At 42.3% G+C, this 15,875-nt stretch overlaps 1 protein-coding gene across 1 annotated transcript in view; it reads left to right on the forward strand.

Moving 5' to 3' along the window:
- The window catches only part of OXCT1 (3-oxoacid CoA-transferase 1), an 89,008-nt gene that overhangs the window by 35,639 nt on the left and 37,494 nt on the right, over positions 1 to 15,875 (forward strand). The window contains exons 7-8 of the mRNA XM_020783632.3: positions 5,746 to 5,806; positions 13,618 to 13,725. Of these exons, the coding sequence (XP_020639291.3) occupies positions 5,746 to 5,806; positions 13,618 to 13,725 (169 nt within the window). The remainder of the gene's footprint in view (positions 1 to 5,745; positions 5,807 to 13,617; positions 13,726 to 15,875) is intronic.

Below are 15,875 nucleotides of genomic sequence, written 5' to 3' on the forward strand. Positions count from 1 at the left end.
TAGACACAAATTTGCAAAACTGTGGCTTTCAAACTATTTCCCAGAAAATCTTCTGAGTTTCTTTGGAACTTATGTAGACCTCTTGCATGGTGCTTGGTAATGTTGGTCTGAGATAGCTTACCAAGGCATGGCTAGTATCGATGGCTACAGTGCAATTTCTGAGTTTGTGTTATGAAGGTTCTTCTTTGTGGCCTCTGTGAATCACACTCTGGGTGATCCGCGCCTGCGCGGAGCCTCATTGGAAAGTTCTAGAGCTTCTGCAGTAGCAAAAGCCACATTAGAATAAGGCCCCTCCCCCTCATATAAGTACCTTGGCGCCAAGGTTCCCCTTTCAGTTTCTTTTAACCGCTGTGTTGAGAGCCTCATAGTTCTGCTTCTGTGAGTAAAATAGAATTTATTCTTGATTCCTTCCTGTTATCAATCTTTTTTCCTTTAAACTTTTAGATCATATTCATTGTCATCAGATTTTTTTTCCTTTCTGCTTTGCTCGGCCTCCAGCCGCACCCCCCCCCCCAACCATAGTTTTATCTCCTCAAATTATTTTTCTCCTATTCATGGCCCCTTTGGGCCCGTTTAAACACTGCATGGTCTGTGATAACAAAATAACACTCTCCAACGGCCACGGCAAGTATCTTGTTTGCTGGGGAGAGGCACACCAGATGTCCTCCTGCCAGCATTGTAAGAACTTCAAGTGCGGAGTTCTCCATTGTCGCTTATCCAGATTAAAACTCCGTCTTTGGGGACAATTCCTTCAGATGACCAAAATGATCCAACCTCCTTGTAAGGCCACTGTAACAGCCACCCTCACACTTCACAGAGTGGTCGCTACTTCACTTTAAAAACCTCTGCTGCCACCAACTTATCCTTAAAAATCATAAAAGGACAAGTGTAACTTTGAAAAACAAAAACTTGGTTTATTGATTACAGAAATAAAAATGGTAAATCACTGGTAAAGAATCAGGTAATCAATCACTGTTAATAAATACTGGTTCACACAGACTATTTCACACTGACAGGCTCCCTCACTCACTCTAACTACTAATCACTTTAAACTCTCAGCTCAGACTCTCATCTCTAATCTTTCAAAACTGAACTCTCAAACACCATCCACACCTTTATATCCCAGCTGCTCCCCCTTTAGCACCACCTTCCGTCCCCTCATTGGCTGCTGTTCCACTGCCCAGCTGTGACGGACAGGTGAGGGCAGGGCTGAACGTTACAGCCACCTCACAAACCAAATCAATGGAGAAGGCTCTTTCTGAAGCCTCAGAAGAACGTCCATCGTCCACACCATCCCACTCCGATGCTCCATCCACTTTGTCTAAAACTTCAAAAAACCATAAATCGAAGTGCTCTATACCGAAATCCTCGATATCAAAGCCCTCCACTAAATGTCAAATGTCCACTGAAGCCTCTTTGGTTCCGAAGCCCTCTCTGCCTAAAAGACCTCAACAGCATAAATCTAAAGCTGCAGTCATCTCTCAGCAACCTCAACAAACCACCGAATCAATCTCTATTGGTTCGCCTTCTGATGATGACAGAATCCCCTCTCTTCAATCCTGTTCCCAATCACCGGAATGGGATGACAAGAGTCAATCGATTAACATCTTCTCCTCCCAGTCCTCAATACTTTGTTCTTTCGAGCAACCCTTCTGTAGTTACTTCACCTGACAGGGTCGATTCCGAACAACAATTAGAGACCATACCTTATTCGGTAACATCTGAGTGGATGTCATATGTGGAGAGTCCCAGCCTTTCTCTCACCACCTGGGGTGCATCTGAAGAGTCTGAGCAAGACAAGGGACTTCTTCAGCCTGATCAACCTCTATGGAAAACACGAGTGTTGCAGGGTGGCAACAGCCAAGGAGCGTTGACTCAAGACATACAGGTTCTGAACATCTGAACTCCAATGGACTCTGAGGTTTGCACACTTTACATTCTCCTACACGAGACCCCCTCAAAGCCACACAGATTTGCATCTTCATAAGCATACATCACAAAAAGAGTTTTTTATTGAAATAGATCAGTGGTTAACATGTGATTACTGTAGGAAAGCAATCTCTTCTCAACTAATAATAATAGTAATGATAACAATGACAATAATAGTAATGATAATAAAAATAACACTATATGGATTTGGCCCAATGTTCTGTGTAATTTTTGTCCCCACTGCAAGGGAACCTCACCCCGTGTGCACACAGGGGAAGGGGTCATCCCAAACTGGAACTGAATGGGCATCAAGAGCGACTCCTAGTGTGCAGCCCTGATGGAGATTTTCACACATGCACAGAGATGCAGCACAGACAGAAGATGCACCTCCTAATGATGGAACGTTGGCCTTCTTCATAGCCAGGGGCCTTTGCCTCTCTGGTGACCCCAAACGCTGGGCTGGGTCCACTATGGATGAATGGGACTTTGCCTGGAAAATGGGCTTTGATGGATTCCTCTTTGACTCCGGTAATTAGGTCTTTGTCTTTCCTAGAAACTGAATCATCTCCAGCTGGAGTCTCCATTGTGGAGGGTTCTCCAACAACTGTTCTCGGAGACCTTTTCTTCCTCCATGGCAGCTGAAACACCCCTTTCCTTCTGGCACTTCCCACCTTTCTCTCTCCAAGTGAACATTGAGATTCCTTGTTTATCCCTCCATTCTTCCGTTCGACGCAGGAGATGCAGTTTTCTATCCAGGATGCTGGTACTGGCCACCATTTCTTCTTTGTGACCTCTCCATTCTGAGCTTGTGGCCTTCTCCCGCTCTCCGAAAACCATCCTTCCTCGCAAACACGGAATGCTTTCCTTCTGAAGACTCAAACTGTGTCTCTCCCAGAGGAGATTTTTGATGCTTCAGATGAACACAATCCGAATGGACTTCCTCCTCTTCATTTCATCCCTTCTCTTTTTCTTCCTGGGCAGTAAGGGCCTGCGGAGTCCTCTGAAGCCACATTCTGTGTTCCAAATCTGCTTTAGAAGTTGCTCCGGGAGTCAGAAGGACCCTCAAGGACTGAAGAGCCCATTTGGGAAGTCCCCACCTATGCTGGGCTGTTCTCTTCCTCAAGTGAGCTTCCAGGTCTTCTTTTCTGGGGAGGTTCAGGAATGGGAGACGCCAGACCTCAATTGGGGGTGGAGAGACTTGTCCTCCGTTCTTCTCTCCCAATCCTTATTCCCTCAGGCACTTGCCCCTTTGCTGGTCTTTGCTGATAGACCTACCATAAAGAGAAAATGAAGAGAAAGGTCCAGCATTAATGAGAGTAAAGAAAAACTAGTTTTCCCATTTTCTTTTTCTGGAGATGAACACCAGATTCCTGTCTCTCTGCATTTCGCTTACTTATGGAAAGCAAGCTGATAACACTAATGCAACAACCTACCTTTGTTTGGTCATTGGAAAGCTGGGGTGGCATTTCAGGGACAGCAAAGAAGCACCTGAAACATCTCTTGGTTGATTCACAGATTTTTTGAATAAAAGTGAAACTCTGTACGAGTTTCAAGAGGATAACAATATGATAGCATAATGTTATGAACAAGAGAATAAGAGTAAAGTTGAGGTATCTGATTAGGGTTGCAAATGCTTCCTTGGGAGCAACCGGAACCCTATGCTGGGTCTTCTCCATCCTTGGATCAACACAGCTGCCAGAGCGCGGGTGACCCACCAAATAGATGGTGATAGCAAAGAGCCTCCTCATGGATTCAAACGTGTTCTGAAACAAAGGAAAACTCTGCAGGGAGTTTCCAAAGGAGAACAAGCTGATTACATAATGTTATCAAAGTGATAACAAGAAGAAAGATGAGATATCTGATTGGGGCTGCCAGCATTTTCCCGAGAGTAACCAGGAGCGTGCGCTGGGTCTTCACCATCACTGGATCAACACAGTTGACTGAGCGCTGGTCACCCACCAGGTGGATGGTTGCTGTCCTGGACCAGAGGTTTGTGAAGGTGATGAATTGCATCACAAAGTAACATCACAAAGAGTGATTGAGGTACTGTTGCCCCTGCACCCAAAACATGGGAGGCCTGCTTTGTTTTCCTTACTGGTCGCAAATTGAAAACAAGGACACAAGTATACAGAAAGCACTTGTCTTTGCTTTGGAACCATCGTTTTTTAAAATTCTTTGGACTATTGCAATGGAAGCCTGGGTCAGGCCAGGTTGTGAGAGACAGTGGTTAGGTGGTCTCTGAAAGAGGAGTCCAGGAAATGTTCGTAACCAAAATCACAGTAAAGACATATCTTTTTTGTTGTTGTTATTTTAAATATTGTTACTTTGCCTTCCTTCTGAAAAGGGCCATTGGTAGCTTACAAAATTAAACGACTGCTTGTTTGTGTTTGTGTGTGTGTGTTTGTGTGCATGTGGTCCCACTGGGGTTCACTTAGATTTGTAGGAAGTTCTGTTGCTATCAATAAAAATGGATACCCAAAACCAGCATCCATATTATGGGATACCTACTAAGCTTTTTGACTATGCAGGGATCTCAACCCGTATCCATCTCTTCCAAATCTAATATTCAAACAATTATACTCTACACTGGCTCAGTCAGAATTTACATATGATTCTGTAGCCAGAACATCTTGGCATGTCTCCTGTTGCAAAGCTATATGGATAACGCTGGAAGAACATTGAGAACGCCGGTAGACTGCCACTGAAAAAAAAGTCCCTACTTCCGTTTTGAGGTACATTCAGCTTCATCATGTCCATCCTAAAACCAAACCTTTCATTAATAGCACGTTAGTCAGAAGTTGGGAGTTCTGGATCCGCTGCCAGCACCGCCGTTTGGCTCACTCCATCACCCCCATATCGCCCCCCCTTCTATTCCTTCATCCCTGCATTGCCCCTTTTCGTTCCATCACCCCCCTGAAAAACCAAATTACGCCCGGATCGGCGATATTGCCCAGGTTAAGAACCACTGTTGTAAACAACAGAAATAACCAGGAGAGGGCAGTAAAAACCCAGTTTTCTACAATAAATGAGATGCTCTTGATTAAGAGAGAACTTCTTGAAACTTCTTTATTTATCCTTCTCCACAAAGGCTTACATTATCATTAGAAATATGTTGTGAGAAAATTCCACATTTGGGCAAATCATATGTGTTTACAAAATTATTATTTTTACACCATTAAATAGATAACCAGTTTTCGCAGGTTAGCATTTCTGAGAAACACAAGCAGAGGAATATCTTTAAAAGAATGGTGCCAGTGATATAGTAAAGGTTATTCACAACTACATGGTTGTCCACTGAATGTTTTCTACAAGTAGTGTTGCTCTTCTGAACATGGAATTAATTAATTAAATAAATAAACAAACTAAGAACTGAATTTAGCCTGAAGACAAAAATTTAAAACAGTTAAGGCTTGATCAAGCTGCAAAGTCCCAGAGTATTTTGTACCTGGAAAACCCTGAAATGGATCACTGAAAGTCAGAGTTGGCTTGACAGTATGTGATCACTATTATTTTATTCTTCCTGCTGGCAACCCATGCTACACCATTGTCTGAGAGTAAGCCTGACAGAATTTAATTCTGGAAAGACCTCTCTCCAAATGCTATGTGTGTACAATGTTTGTCAAAAAATTTAAAGATCTTCATTAAAGTTGACTTGGGCAGAAGAGTCTTTTAATATTTGCCCCATAATTATTTTCATTTGGCACAATGCTTTTCCTAGTATTGCAAAAATATGTAACAGCAACTTAAATATGAACAGAACAGTTGTTATTTTAAGCCATCTTACCACTTTCGACCCGCTTTTTTTTTCTTGAACAGGAAAACTGCAAGAAATTTCAACCAACCCATGTGTAAAGCAGCCAGAACAACTGTGGTGGAGGTAATGTAGAACAAATCCTTTTTTCCACCTGTATCATTTGTACATTTTTCTTCAAAGCTTAAACCCATGAATCCTTCTCATGGTGCAATCCATTGATAAAAGAAGGGCTTAATGCGAGATTAGATGTACTGTTGCAAATGTTGTTCTTTGTCTTTGTTGATTTTTCCTTTTCGCCTGCTTTCCCTCATCTCGTGAGATGGGGTGTTTGTCCATATGAGAGAACATGTTGTGCTTTGCCTCCTTTGGCAGCCGTTTACAAAGACCCTTAGGCCATTGTGCAGAGCTTAAAGAGCATTGTACATGATGTACATACATAATTGAAACCAAGCAGCTGGTGACAGTGGCGAGTTGTTAATATTGCCTTCACTTGGAGCAGAAATGGGATTATTATGAGTGAACACACGTTTCCAAGAATAACTGAAAAAAGCTGATTGGTGCCTTGAGGTCTAAGCTATTCCATAGCAGCAGCAGTGGGAAACCTTTTTCCTATTGGGCTGTCAGTATCTCACTTGAAACCTATGATGCTCCACATTGGGTGAAGTCACATCCAACAGTGGGAGGGACCAGACCGAAAGTGGGCTGGCATCCACATAGAGGTAGGACTTCCGCATGTGACCGAAATACTTGAGTGGCCAACATGATTGAGTGTTCCCCCATATAGCCGTCTAGAGTCGTCTGGTAGTCCAGACAGGTGGGAAACAAATAAACAAACAAATAAATAAATAAATATAAAGAAAACAAAATCTTTCCCAAAGAAAATGTTGGCTCAAATCCTGCTTGCTGTGCCCACAAGTGCAACACAAATAGTGTAATTTTTGGAGGCAGATTGCCCCAAGTTATAAAATTGGTGTAGATACCAATTCAGTGCACAACAGAGACTACTTACAGTAATTTTTTAAAAAATTGAGGTAATTTGTATGCTTTTTACATTACTCCAGCGTAAAACCCAATGCTACACTCCCGAAGATATATACTAGGATAAAATCCCATTGGCTGAAATCCTATTGCATGTGGTGTAGCATAAAGTTATGCCTATGAATGTTTTCAGGGAGTTTCACAATTAACGGTGCAGTTCCCTGTGCAGCTAGTTGCCCATTCTGCCTATGGAACTGCTTGCTGAATATGATGTACACTTTGGAATGAATTTTGCTGCCACTTATGTAACTTGATGAAGTGACACAGACATAGATACGCAACAGGATTTCAGCCGAAAGGATTTTGGCCAAACCATGCAAAAAGGTTCCAGCTTAGTCTTTTGCACATAAACTAGTAAAATAAGGAAGGTTTTGTCTCTTTTAAAACATGATGGGATTAGTTTAAACTGATGAGCACTCAGTTGTGGGGGCTGCTCTTTGCACTCTGAAGTAGAATAGCACAGGCACACAGCTTTATGAAGAGTAGCCAACAAGCAGGTCCAGCCCAAAATATTTTATCACTTGGCTTGGAACAATTCGTATGTTCTGCCCAAAGCCAATCAAGTTGTACTGGCACCGGACACAGCCAGTCTCACAGACATCACTCCCTGGCAGTGAAACATTGAAGATTGGTTGGAATCCAGTTGAGTATTTGTACTGGTGCAAGGCCGTTGGCTTACATTTCAGTGGCAAATAATTAACAAGTCGGCATTTGCATAGCCTGTCATGCCCCAATGTGTATGTGACTGCTACGCAGTGAGAGAGCAACCTCCAATTTCTTAACTCGTGTCAGTTCGCCTCTGAAATTTACACAAATGGACTTATATATGCAGATATAAGGAAAAGATTTCTGGCAATGATGAATTAGATGGTAATTTGCTCTGCGTTTTTGACATCCAGAATCTGCGGCCTGAGGTGATTAATTGCAGGGCTGGCCTTGCCCAGCACACAGTTGGGATGTGATCACATGGTCACATCGCTTGCCTTTTGGACTGCTTGTGGTGGCATGGTTGGGTGTGAGCTTTTTCCCAGCAATCACATGACATACAGGCAATAACCTTCCAGCCTGACCTTGACCTGTGCCCTTTCTGGTCCAGCAGGAGGGCTACTATTTTGAGGGGCTGGGCTGGAGTGAGTGACCCTGATAGACAGAAGGGTTGCTTTAAGGGAGGTCACTCGTGGGAAGGTGATCCTTTGCACACCTTTCTCCTCATCTGATCACACTCTGGATTTGGAGAACAAAGAGAATGAGAACTCTGCATTGATCTTATGAAGTTTGCTACTGATTTAAAGTCAACAGCAGGGGTATCTTGTGAAGTGAGAATGTTGGGCTGCAGGAGCCTAATGCTCTTGATTGCGAAGAATTGTATATATAACATTGAGCTAGGTTGATTAGTGATTGTCTGACTCAGCTGATATAAATGAACCTCATCTATTCAGTATTTGTATCCTAATATGCTTTCAATTGCTTCTTTCTCCTTTTCCACCATCTTTTTTGTGCCCCAGTTTGTCTCCTCCCAGACTATGCTTTATAAATGGAAAATGTTCTTGAAAAATGTAAACAAAAACCCAGCAAAAGATAGAGGAGAAGGAAGAATAACTAAGGTTCATTTTATAAAAATTTCTGAGGCATACATTTACTTTGGAATAGTCAGGGGGGTTGAGATTACCTTTGAGGTAGCAAGAAAGAGGAACGCATAGAGGGTGGAACTTACAATTCTGTGAAGAACTGCTCTTTCACCCATAACTCATTAAGTAAATGTAATTAAAAATCCTACAATTTATCCCTGGTTGCTTAGCAACAACACTGCTGCTTCATTATCATTTTGCTATCACAGGTACAATGGACCTCATTATGTTGTGGAACATAAATGAATGGTTTCTATTAGTTACCTAAAATTTTGGCATTTGTTTTATTGTTAACAGAGATGTTGAGAAATAGCTGTGCTTGTAAACACACTTTAATAATGAATAAAACTGTAATCTGTGTGTCTTAATTCTAATTCTATTTTACAAGATCTGAGATGTGTCTATTGTGCCTTTTCTAAAAGGATTTGGAAGGACATCTGTACCTATCTGTCTTGGAGCAGTCTTAAAAAGAAGCCTAGCAATGCTGCTAGACCACACGGTGGCAGCCTGCCTACACATACCTCTTAGCACAGCAGCATCAGCACAAGAGAGACAGGGGACCTTACCCTATTAATTTAGTTAACATCTGTGATTCATTTCCAAAAATGCATTGTGTTCATCGTTGTGGTCTCTGTATCTCACAGAAATGTGCTTCTGTGCCTGTATAAACAATCGTCAAAACTTTCTAGAATGGAATACTGTACTTCCGGTGGGAAAACCCGCCCCACTATCCTGCCATGCATGGCAAAGTGTTCCTCAGCTTAAAATACTGGCTATGGTTTATCATCTTAACAGCTAACCACTTGAAATGTCATGGAGTCATATCAAACGTTTCCAGGCCTGTCCAGCTGAATATAGTGACTCTTAAGTGTGGTTTAGGTATAAGGCTAAACCACAGTTTAGCTCAACGCTCCCCCACCTTGGTGCCCTCCATGTTTCTTGCGCTATTGTTATGTATTGTCAGGTTGCTTCCAACCTAACAGTGGCCCTATGAATTAGTGACCTCCAAAAAGTCCTACCAATATCTGGCCTGCTCAGGTCTCACAGAAGAAAATGTGTGATTTCCTTTATTAAGTCAGCCCGTTTCATGTTGTTGTTATTTATATACCACTATGGAATTCAACCACGATGCCAAAGGGCTCAATGTTAGATTTTTCTCTTTTCTTGCTGCCTTTTAAGCATTCCTAGCATTACTGCTTTTTTCCATTCAGTCTCTTTCTCACAGTAGCCAAAATTCTGTTGCTTAGTGTAGCAAATTGCTCAAGTGGAGCCGCATTGAATCAATGGAGATTTAATGAGTCAATTCCTCCATAAGTTCCTTGATTCAAATAGACAAGTTCTAATAATGACTTCATATGCTAAAATCAGTTGAGAGTAGAATAGACATGTTTGAGTTAATGGAACATACAGAGGAACTGCCTCACCAGCTCTCCATTGACTCAGTGGGACTACTTTAATGTTATTTGCGATACTGAGCAACAGTATTTTGGCCAGTGTATCCAAAATATAACGTCAATGTTTTTAAGCTTCCAGTGAGAGTTCTAGCTTGGGTAAATCTAGAACCCACTCACTTGTCTTTCTGTGGTATCCATAAAGCTCTCTTCCAACATCATGTTTTGCATAATTCCATGTCTTTCCTGTCAGCTTTTCTCATTGTCCAGCTTTTACATCCATACATAGTACAGTAGGGTCTCGACTTACGAACGACTCGACATACGAACGTTTCGACTTACGAACCCCTCTCATAGGAATATATGGACTCGACTTACGAACTTAGATTCTAGTTACGAACTCTTTTTTTTCCCCTTTTTTTAAAAGCTAAGTCATCTTAGGTTAAAAGGAAAAAAGAAAAAATATCCCCCTCTAGTGGCAGAAGGCGGAATAGCAGCTTCCCATTAGTTTCTATGGACGAAAAGAGCAGATACGGATTAAATGGTTTTCAATGCATTCCTATGGGAAATGCAGATTCAACTTAAGAACTTTTCGACCTGAGAACTGCCTTCCAATACGGATTAAGTTCGTAAGTCGAGACCCCACTGTAATTGGGAATAACATTATATGGGTGACTTTTGCCTCCAGTGGCACATCCTTACACCTAAGGGTTTTTTCTTGCACTACACCTTGTATGTCCTAAATCCTTGGCCAATTTCAGGGCTTAGTGGGAACTGGGCTGAGACCGAACTTACCCTCCTTCCAGCATGGTTCCAAGAAGATTTCAAATTTGGTTTCTAGTTTAGATTAATTCCACTCTGCTTCATTTTCTAAACATTATGGTTACTCTTAACTGTGATTAGTAAAGGCAAGCCAACTTCAAACAACAGTTTGTGAAGCAGGCTTATTTCACCTATATGTGGTTAATCTAAATTAGAATGAAAGCTTCCAGTTTCTTCCTTAGGGGCTGTGTTGCAGAAAAACTGAGAGAGGAGAACATGAAACACTGAGGGGAGTCTAAGGTCAACCTTGTAATGCTAAGCCATAGCTTGGTGCCACTTGAACAAGCATTAGGATTGGTACATTCACTCTTCAGGTGAAATATAATGGTGTTTCATTGACTCCAAACTGAAAACTCTCCAAGCAATTTTTACCATTTAAGAAGTTATAAATGGTACAATAAAATGAACAGACGTTGATAAACTCCTTGAATTTCCATCATGCTGTAAATCCCATCTTCTCTCTAACTGACCTGCAGCAGGGTGGGGCTTAATCCCCAAGAACTACATTTTGTTGCAGAATTCACAAGAAACTAAACATGCTTACCAACTGGCTGGATAGTTCAGTGGTTTAGGTATCTAGCTTTGGAGCCAGAGGTTGGGGGTTTGATTCTCCATTGTGCCTGGGCTTGATGATCTATAGGATCCCTTCCAGCTCTGCATTTCTAAGACACAAATTCAGGCTTTTTGTGACTTTGCCACCTGAATGGTTTGTAAACAATTTTGCTGAATTTCAGCCAGTCTTGTGTGCTTTTTAAAAGCAAAAAACATCCATGGAAAGGAAGTCTAGCAGAATCATTGCTTTTTGCAATTGAAGTATGTTTTCGTCCCCTCTAGGACTGAATATTTGAGCAAAGAAAAAAAAATATGTTGCAGGGAAGCAGAAATAAGTTGAAGTGATTACAAAGAGGTTAATACCAGTCATGGTGAGAAAGACTGGAATACTCATGAGGATCTGGAAATATGAAAACTTAACCACAACCATAACCCTCCATAAATTTGAATTCTCTTTGAGGTAGAAGATGCCTCACAACTCACTCAGTGCAAACTCCTGCTGCATAAGCTTTAAAATCATAGACCCTTGACTGTTACTAAACTGAGACCTTTCTGCAATATCCACCCTTGAACAAGTATTTGAACCCAGGAGATCCAGATCCACCAGATTATAGTGATACACAAAACTGTTGGAACAGGAATCCATGTTGTTGTTCCTCCATGTTTTGATTATACAAGTACATTTATGTACTGCTATGAAACACTAATTTTGTTCCCTTGTGTTTCAATTCCAGAATTTAAGAGTTTTGTTATATTGAAGAGCAAGGATGAAATTGATTGTTCAATAGACTTTTGAAGACTAGAACAGAATGTGATAGACCCTGTGATGTTTTGGTTTCTGCTGGGTACCTGCTGCTGTTCTGTAAACTAGGAAGGTTGTTTTCTTCTGCCAAATTGGAAATTGCTTGTCCCCCCCCCCCCCCCGGGTACTTCACAGGCTTTTTTAGAGTTTCTGTGGGAAACAGGTATGCTTCAACTATAATGTGGGAATACTGTATGTATTTTGAGTCATAATAGGCTACTCGGGCTGATTTATAACAACCTTGTCTTGAGAGTTTTCTGTGCATACTCCAGAAGTGATTTACCTTTCTACTCTTCAGGAAGCACTCTGGCACTGTGCAGCTTGCCCAAGGCTACAAAGGCTGGCGGTCCTTCCAGGAGGCATTTAGCTGCTTAGTCAGCTTACTTACATGGCTACAAGCCAATTCTGACTTAAAACATCCCTTTCCAGGTTTTTTTAGGTAGAGAGTACTGAGAGACCCTGATGTTGGGAAAGTGTGAAGGCAAGAGGAGAAGGGGACGACAGAGGATGAGATGGTTGAACAGTGTCATTGACCCATCTCCGAGAGACAGTGGAAGACAGGAGGGCCTGGCGTGCTCTGGTCCATGGGGTCACGAAAAGTCGGACAGAACTTCATGACTAAACAACAACAACTTAAAAGTGGTTTACTCTGGGACTGAGCAGTTTGCCCAAGACTGGTTAGGCTGCCTTTACTCCTAGGAGACATAGTGGGGAACCAAATTCCAAACAGGGGGCTCGATAGCCAAATACCTAACTCACTGAGCTATCCAGCCATGTATATATTAGGTATAATAAATGTATACTAAAGACGTTTTGGTAGAAAAATCCTCCTCATGCCCTCTAGTGGCCATTAAAATATTTTTTAGAATGTGAAGAAATAGAGAAGCCAGGCTGTGTGTGTAAGAATACAAGCAAAGTTGCTGAAATCGCCCTGAGTTAGGGACAGAGGAACTTTTGAACCTTTTCTGCCTACAGAGGTAAAATTTGGTGTGTGTGTGTGTGTGTGTGTCTGTCTGTCTGTCTGTCTGTCTGTCTGTCTGTCTGTGTGTGTAGGTTAGGGCCAAAGGGGTGTGGGTGGGGTCACATTTAGGTCTCTTTGTCCACCCTGTCTTAAACTGTATGTTCTACAAGGTCCTGCATGCTGAAGAGGTCTACAGAGTATTAGTGGTTCACTAAATCCCATTTGGCACGACACAACTGTGTTTCTTTTCCTTGCGACCTCAGATGTCAAAAATATGTGAGGGATCTGATGTAGTTGCTCTATTTTTATCAGTTACAAAACATTTAGGAGTCAGCATGTCCATGGCTAAGAGTTGATGCTCAGGAAAGGAGACCATATGAGGTGGCCACCCATCAGTGTGGGGATGGTCAACTTCCTGGGGCCACACTAGATGTCCTGCAGCTCTCTAACGGGGGACTTGTTGCAGCCTCTACTTAAGATGAAACTTTATTTTCAGGTAATTGCACAAAGGATTCCAACCAAGGGGTTCAGCTTTAGACCATTCAGTTGTTCTCATGAATTATCTTGTCACAGAGAGCATGGACTAAACCTTGGAACTGCAGGAACAGTTTCCCATTCTGCGGCTTCTTGGCATCTTGGCTAACTCAGAAGCACCTGAAGGACCTAGTGTGCCACCATCTGCAAAATCATATTGCACTCACGCTCTGATTCAATTGTTCCTGTTTTTCATATATGCACAGGTAGAAGAAATAGTTGATGTTGGGTCTTTTGCACCAGAAGACATTCATGTCCCTAAGATCTATGTTCATCGCCTCATCAAAGGGGAGAAGTATGAAAAAAGGATTGAGGTAAGTTAAAACGGGGGTAGAGATATTTGTAAAAACATTTTTATTTAGCTCATTTTATGCTTTTTTATATTATTTATGAGGAAAGACAAAGAGTCTATGGCGTCCGCCCAGGTCATGAATATTCATATGATATCTGCATAGACCAATGGGAGTGCTGGAGGGGCGGAGTCATGAGATATGACTCAGCAGGAGAGGGTTTTTAGTTTAGTAGTGAAGAAGTTGAGATTGAGAGTTTGAAGGGTTTTGGAGTTTGGGCTGGAGAGTGGTGGTTGAGAGTGGATAAAGGAGGGTGTTTGTTTAAGAGTTAACAACGTTGCTTGTCCCATCAACATCTGTAACAATAAACAATTTCTATTTGGTTCTTTGAAAATGACATCTGGCCTGGACCTTGATTATTAATAATAGGTAGTGTTGATATAATCAACTGGTGGCAGCTGAGGGGCACATAGCATGAGCTCCTAGTTTGGTGAAACAAATGGGCCACGTGGGGATCATGACAGAGCCAGGTGGTCCGAAGCACAGCAAAGGTGGCTTGGTCTGACCTCTCTGAATTCTGAAATTTCAAAGATGCAGACTCTTGAAATTGCATGCATTTCCTCAGTTACAAGGCCTAGAAAGAAAGACAGATGTTCTCATGAAAATGGATTGTGTACCCTATACAATATTTTCTGTGTCGCTGCAAAAACTCAGCATGCACAGTGAAACTTGGTACCGCCTCACTAAACAAAACACAAAACCTGTTCTTAATAATCAGTCATATATGACCTTCATTTTACAGTCTCCAAACCTAGAGCTGTGTAAAATATTCTTTGCTAAGACTCAGTGGTTGGATTTCAGCTAATGCAAAACAAAACAAAACAAAAAAAACGATGTCCATATTTCAGCTTAGGAAGAAACCTGGTGTTACATACAGCACTGATGTTACCTGTCTGTCATGGGTTTGGAGGGAAAGTTCCATCCTATGGGGAGTGGAAGGCGGGACATCAGGAGGAGGGGCTGTACTGTATATATATGTGGAGCTTGTGTGGAGAAGTTTAGAAGCTGGAGGAGAGCTGAGAGAAGAAGCTGGTGTGGGAGTCTGTGTGTCAGACAGGGTACTACTGTGTGTCAGTCAGTACCTACCTGATAGGTTCAGGTGTCTGTATGGGTAGCCAGAACTGATAGGTTCAGGGTCTGTGCTTTATTTAAAGGTGTTCTGTGTGAACCAAACTGGTGTATGTATGATTGAGACTAAGCCACGTTACTGTATCTTATTCACTTGATCATTTTATTTTCCCTGTGTGTTGTTTAAATAAACCTTATTCCTTTGTTTGTTAAAAATCCATCCCTGGTCTGTGTGACTCCTTACAGGGAATGGTTGGTGGCAGCTTAGTGAAAGTGTGGCACATCCCAGTAGGTCTGGGTTTGTCACATTGATTGGTGTCCAGCGTGTGGGATACGACTGGTCCAGTTGTCCAGTGGTACAGCAAAGCCTTGGCAAGTGTGCCCAGAGCAAGGGGGGTCTAGTCAGGGACAATCTGAGAGCGCGTAGGTAATCTTCTAGGCTTACCTCACGGGGAGGTACGCTAGTGGAAGAATGTGTAACCTCAGATTGGTGGGACTAGATTAGGGAGCTCTGAGGCAACCTGTTTTGGCGGGAAAAGGCTGAGGCAAAGCTGAGGGAAGTAGCAGTGATCTAGCCTGTCTGCTGAGAGGCCTAGCAGAGGGGGGTGGACTCTGGCTGGCAACAGTTGCAAGTTAGTGCTGAAGAACAGCAGCAATCTATAGAAGGCTGGTTCTGAGGCAAAAGAAAAAAAAAAGAAAAAGGAAAAAAAAAGTGGTCGCTTTATTTTGAGGCTTGACTTTTGAAAGCAGCCTGTTCGGGGGGGGGATTATGCCCTTGACTCGAAGCCAAATGGCAGAAATGGGTGAAGTGAGGGAACCCCAGGTGGACCAAGGTTCTGAGGATGAATTTGGCTCAGTGCAGGATGAGAACACGGGAGAACTGACCCCAGAAATCAGAAAAATGCTCCGAGCCCAACTGCGTGAACTGAGGGTGAGGGAACTGGCGTTTGAAAGGGAAGTGAAACAGAGACTGTTGGAAGTAGACCAAATGGTGTTTGAGCTGAAGAAGAAGGAAATAATGAGTAGAAATAGGAATAACAATAATG

Source organism: Pogona vitticeps, chromosome 2, assembly GCF_051106095.1.
Source record: "Pogona vitticeps strain Pit_001003342236 chromosome 2, PviZW2.1, whole genome shotgun sequence".
Lineage (NCBI taxonomy): Eukaryota > Metazoa > Chordata > Lepidosauria > Squamata > Agamidae > Pogona > Pogona vitticeps.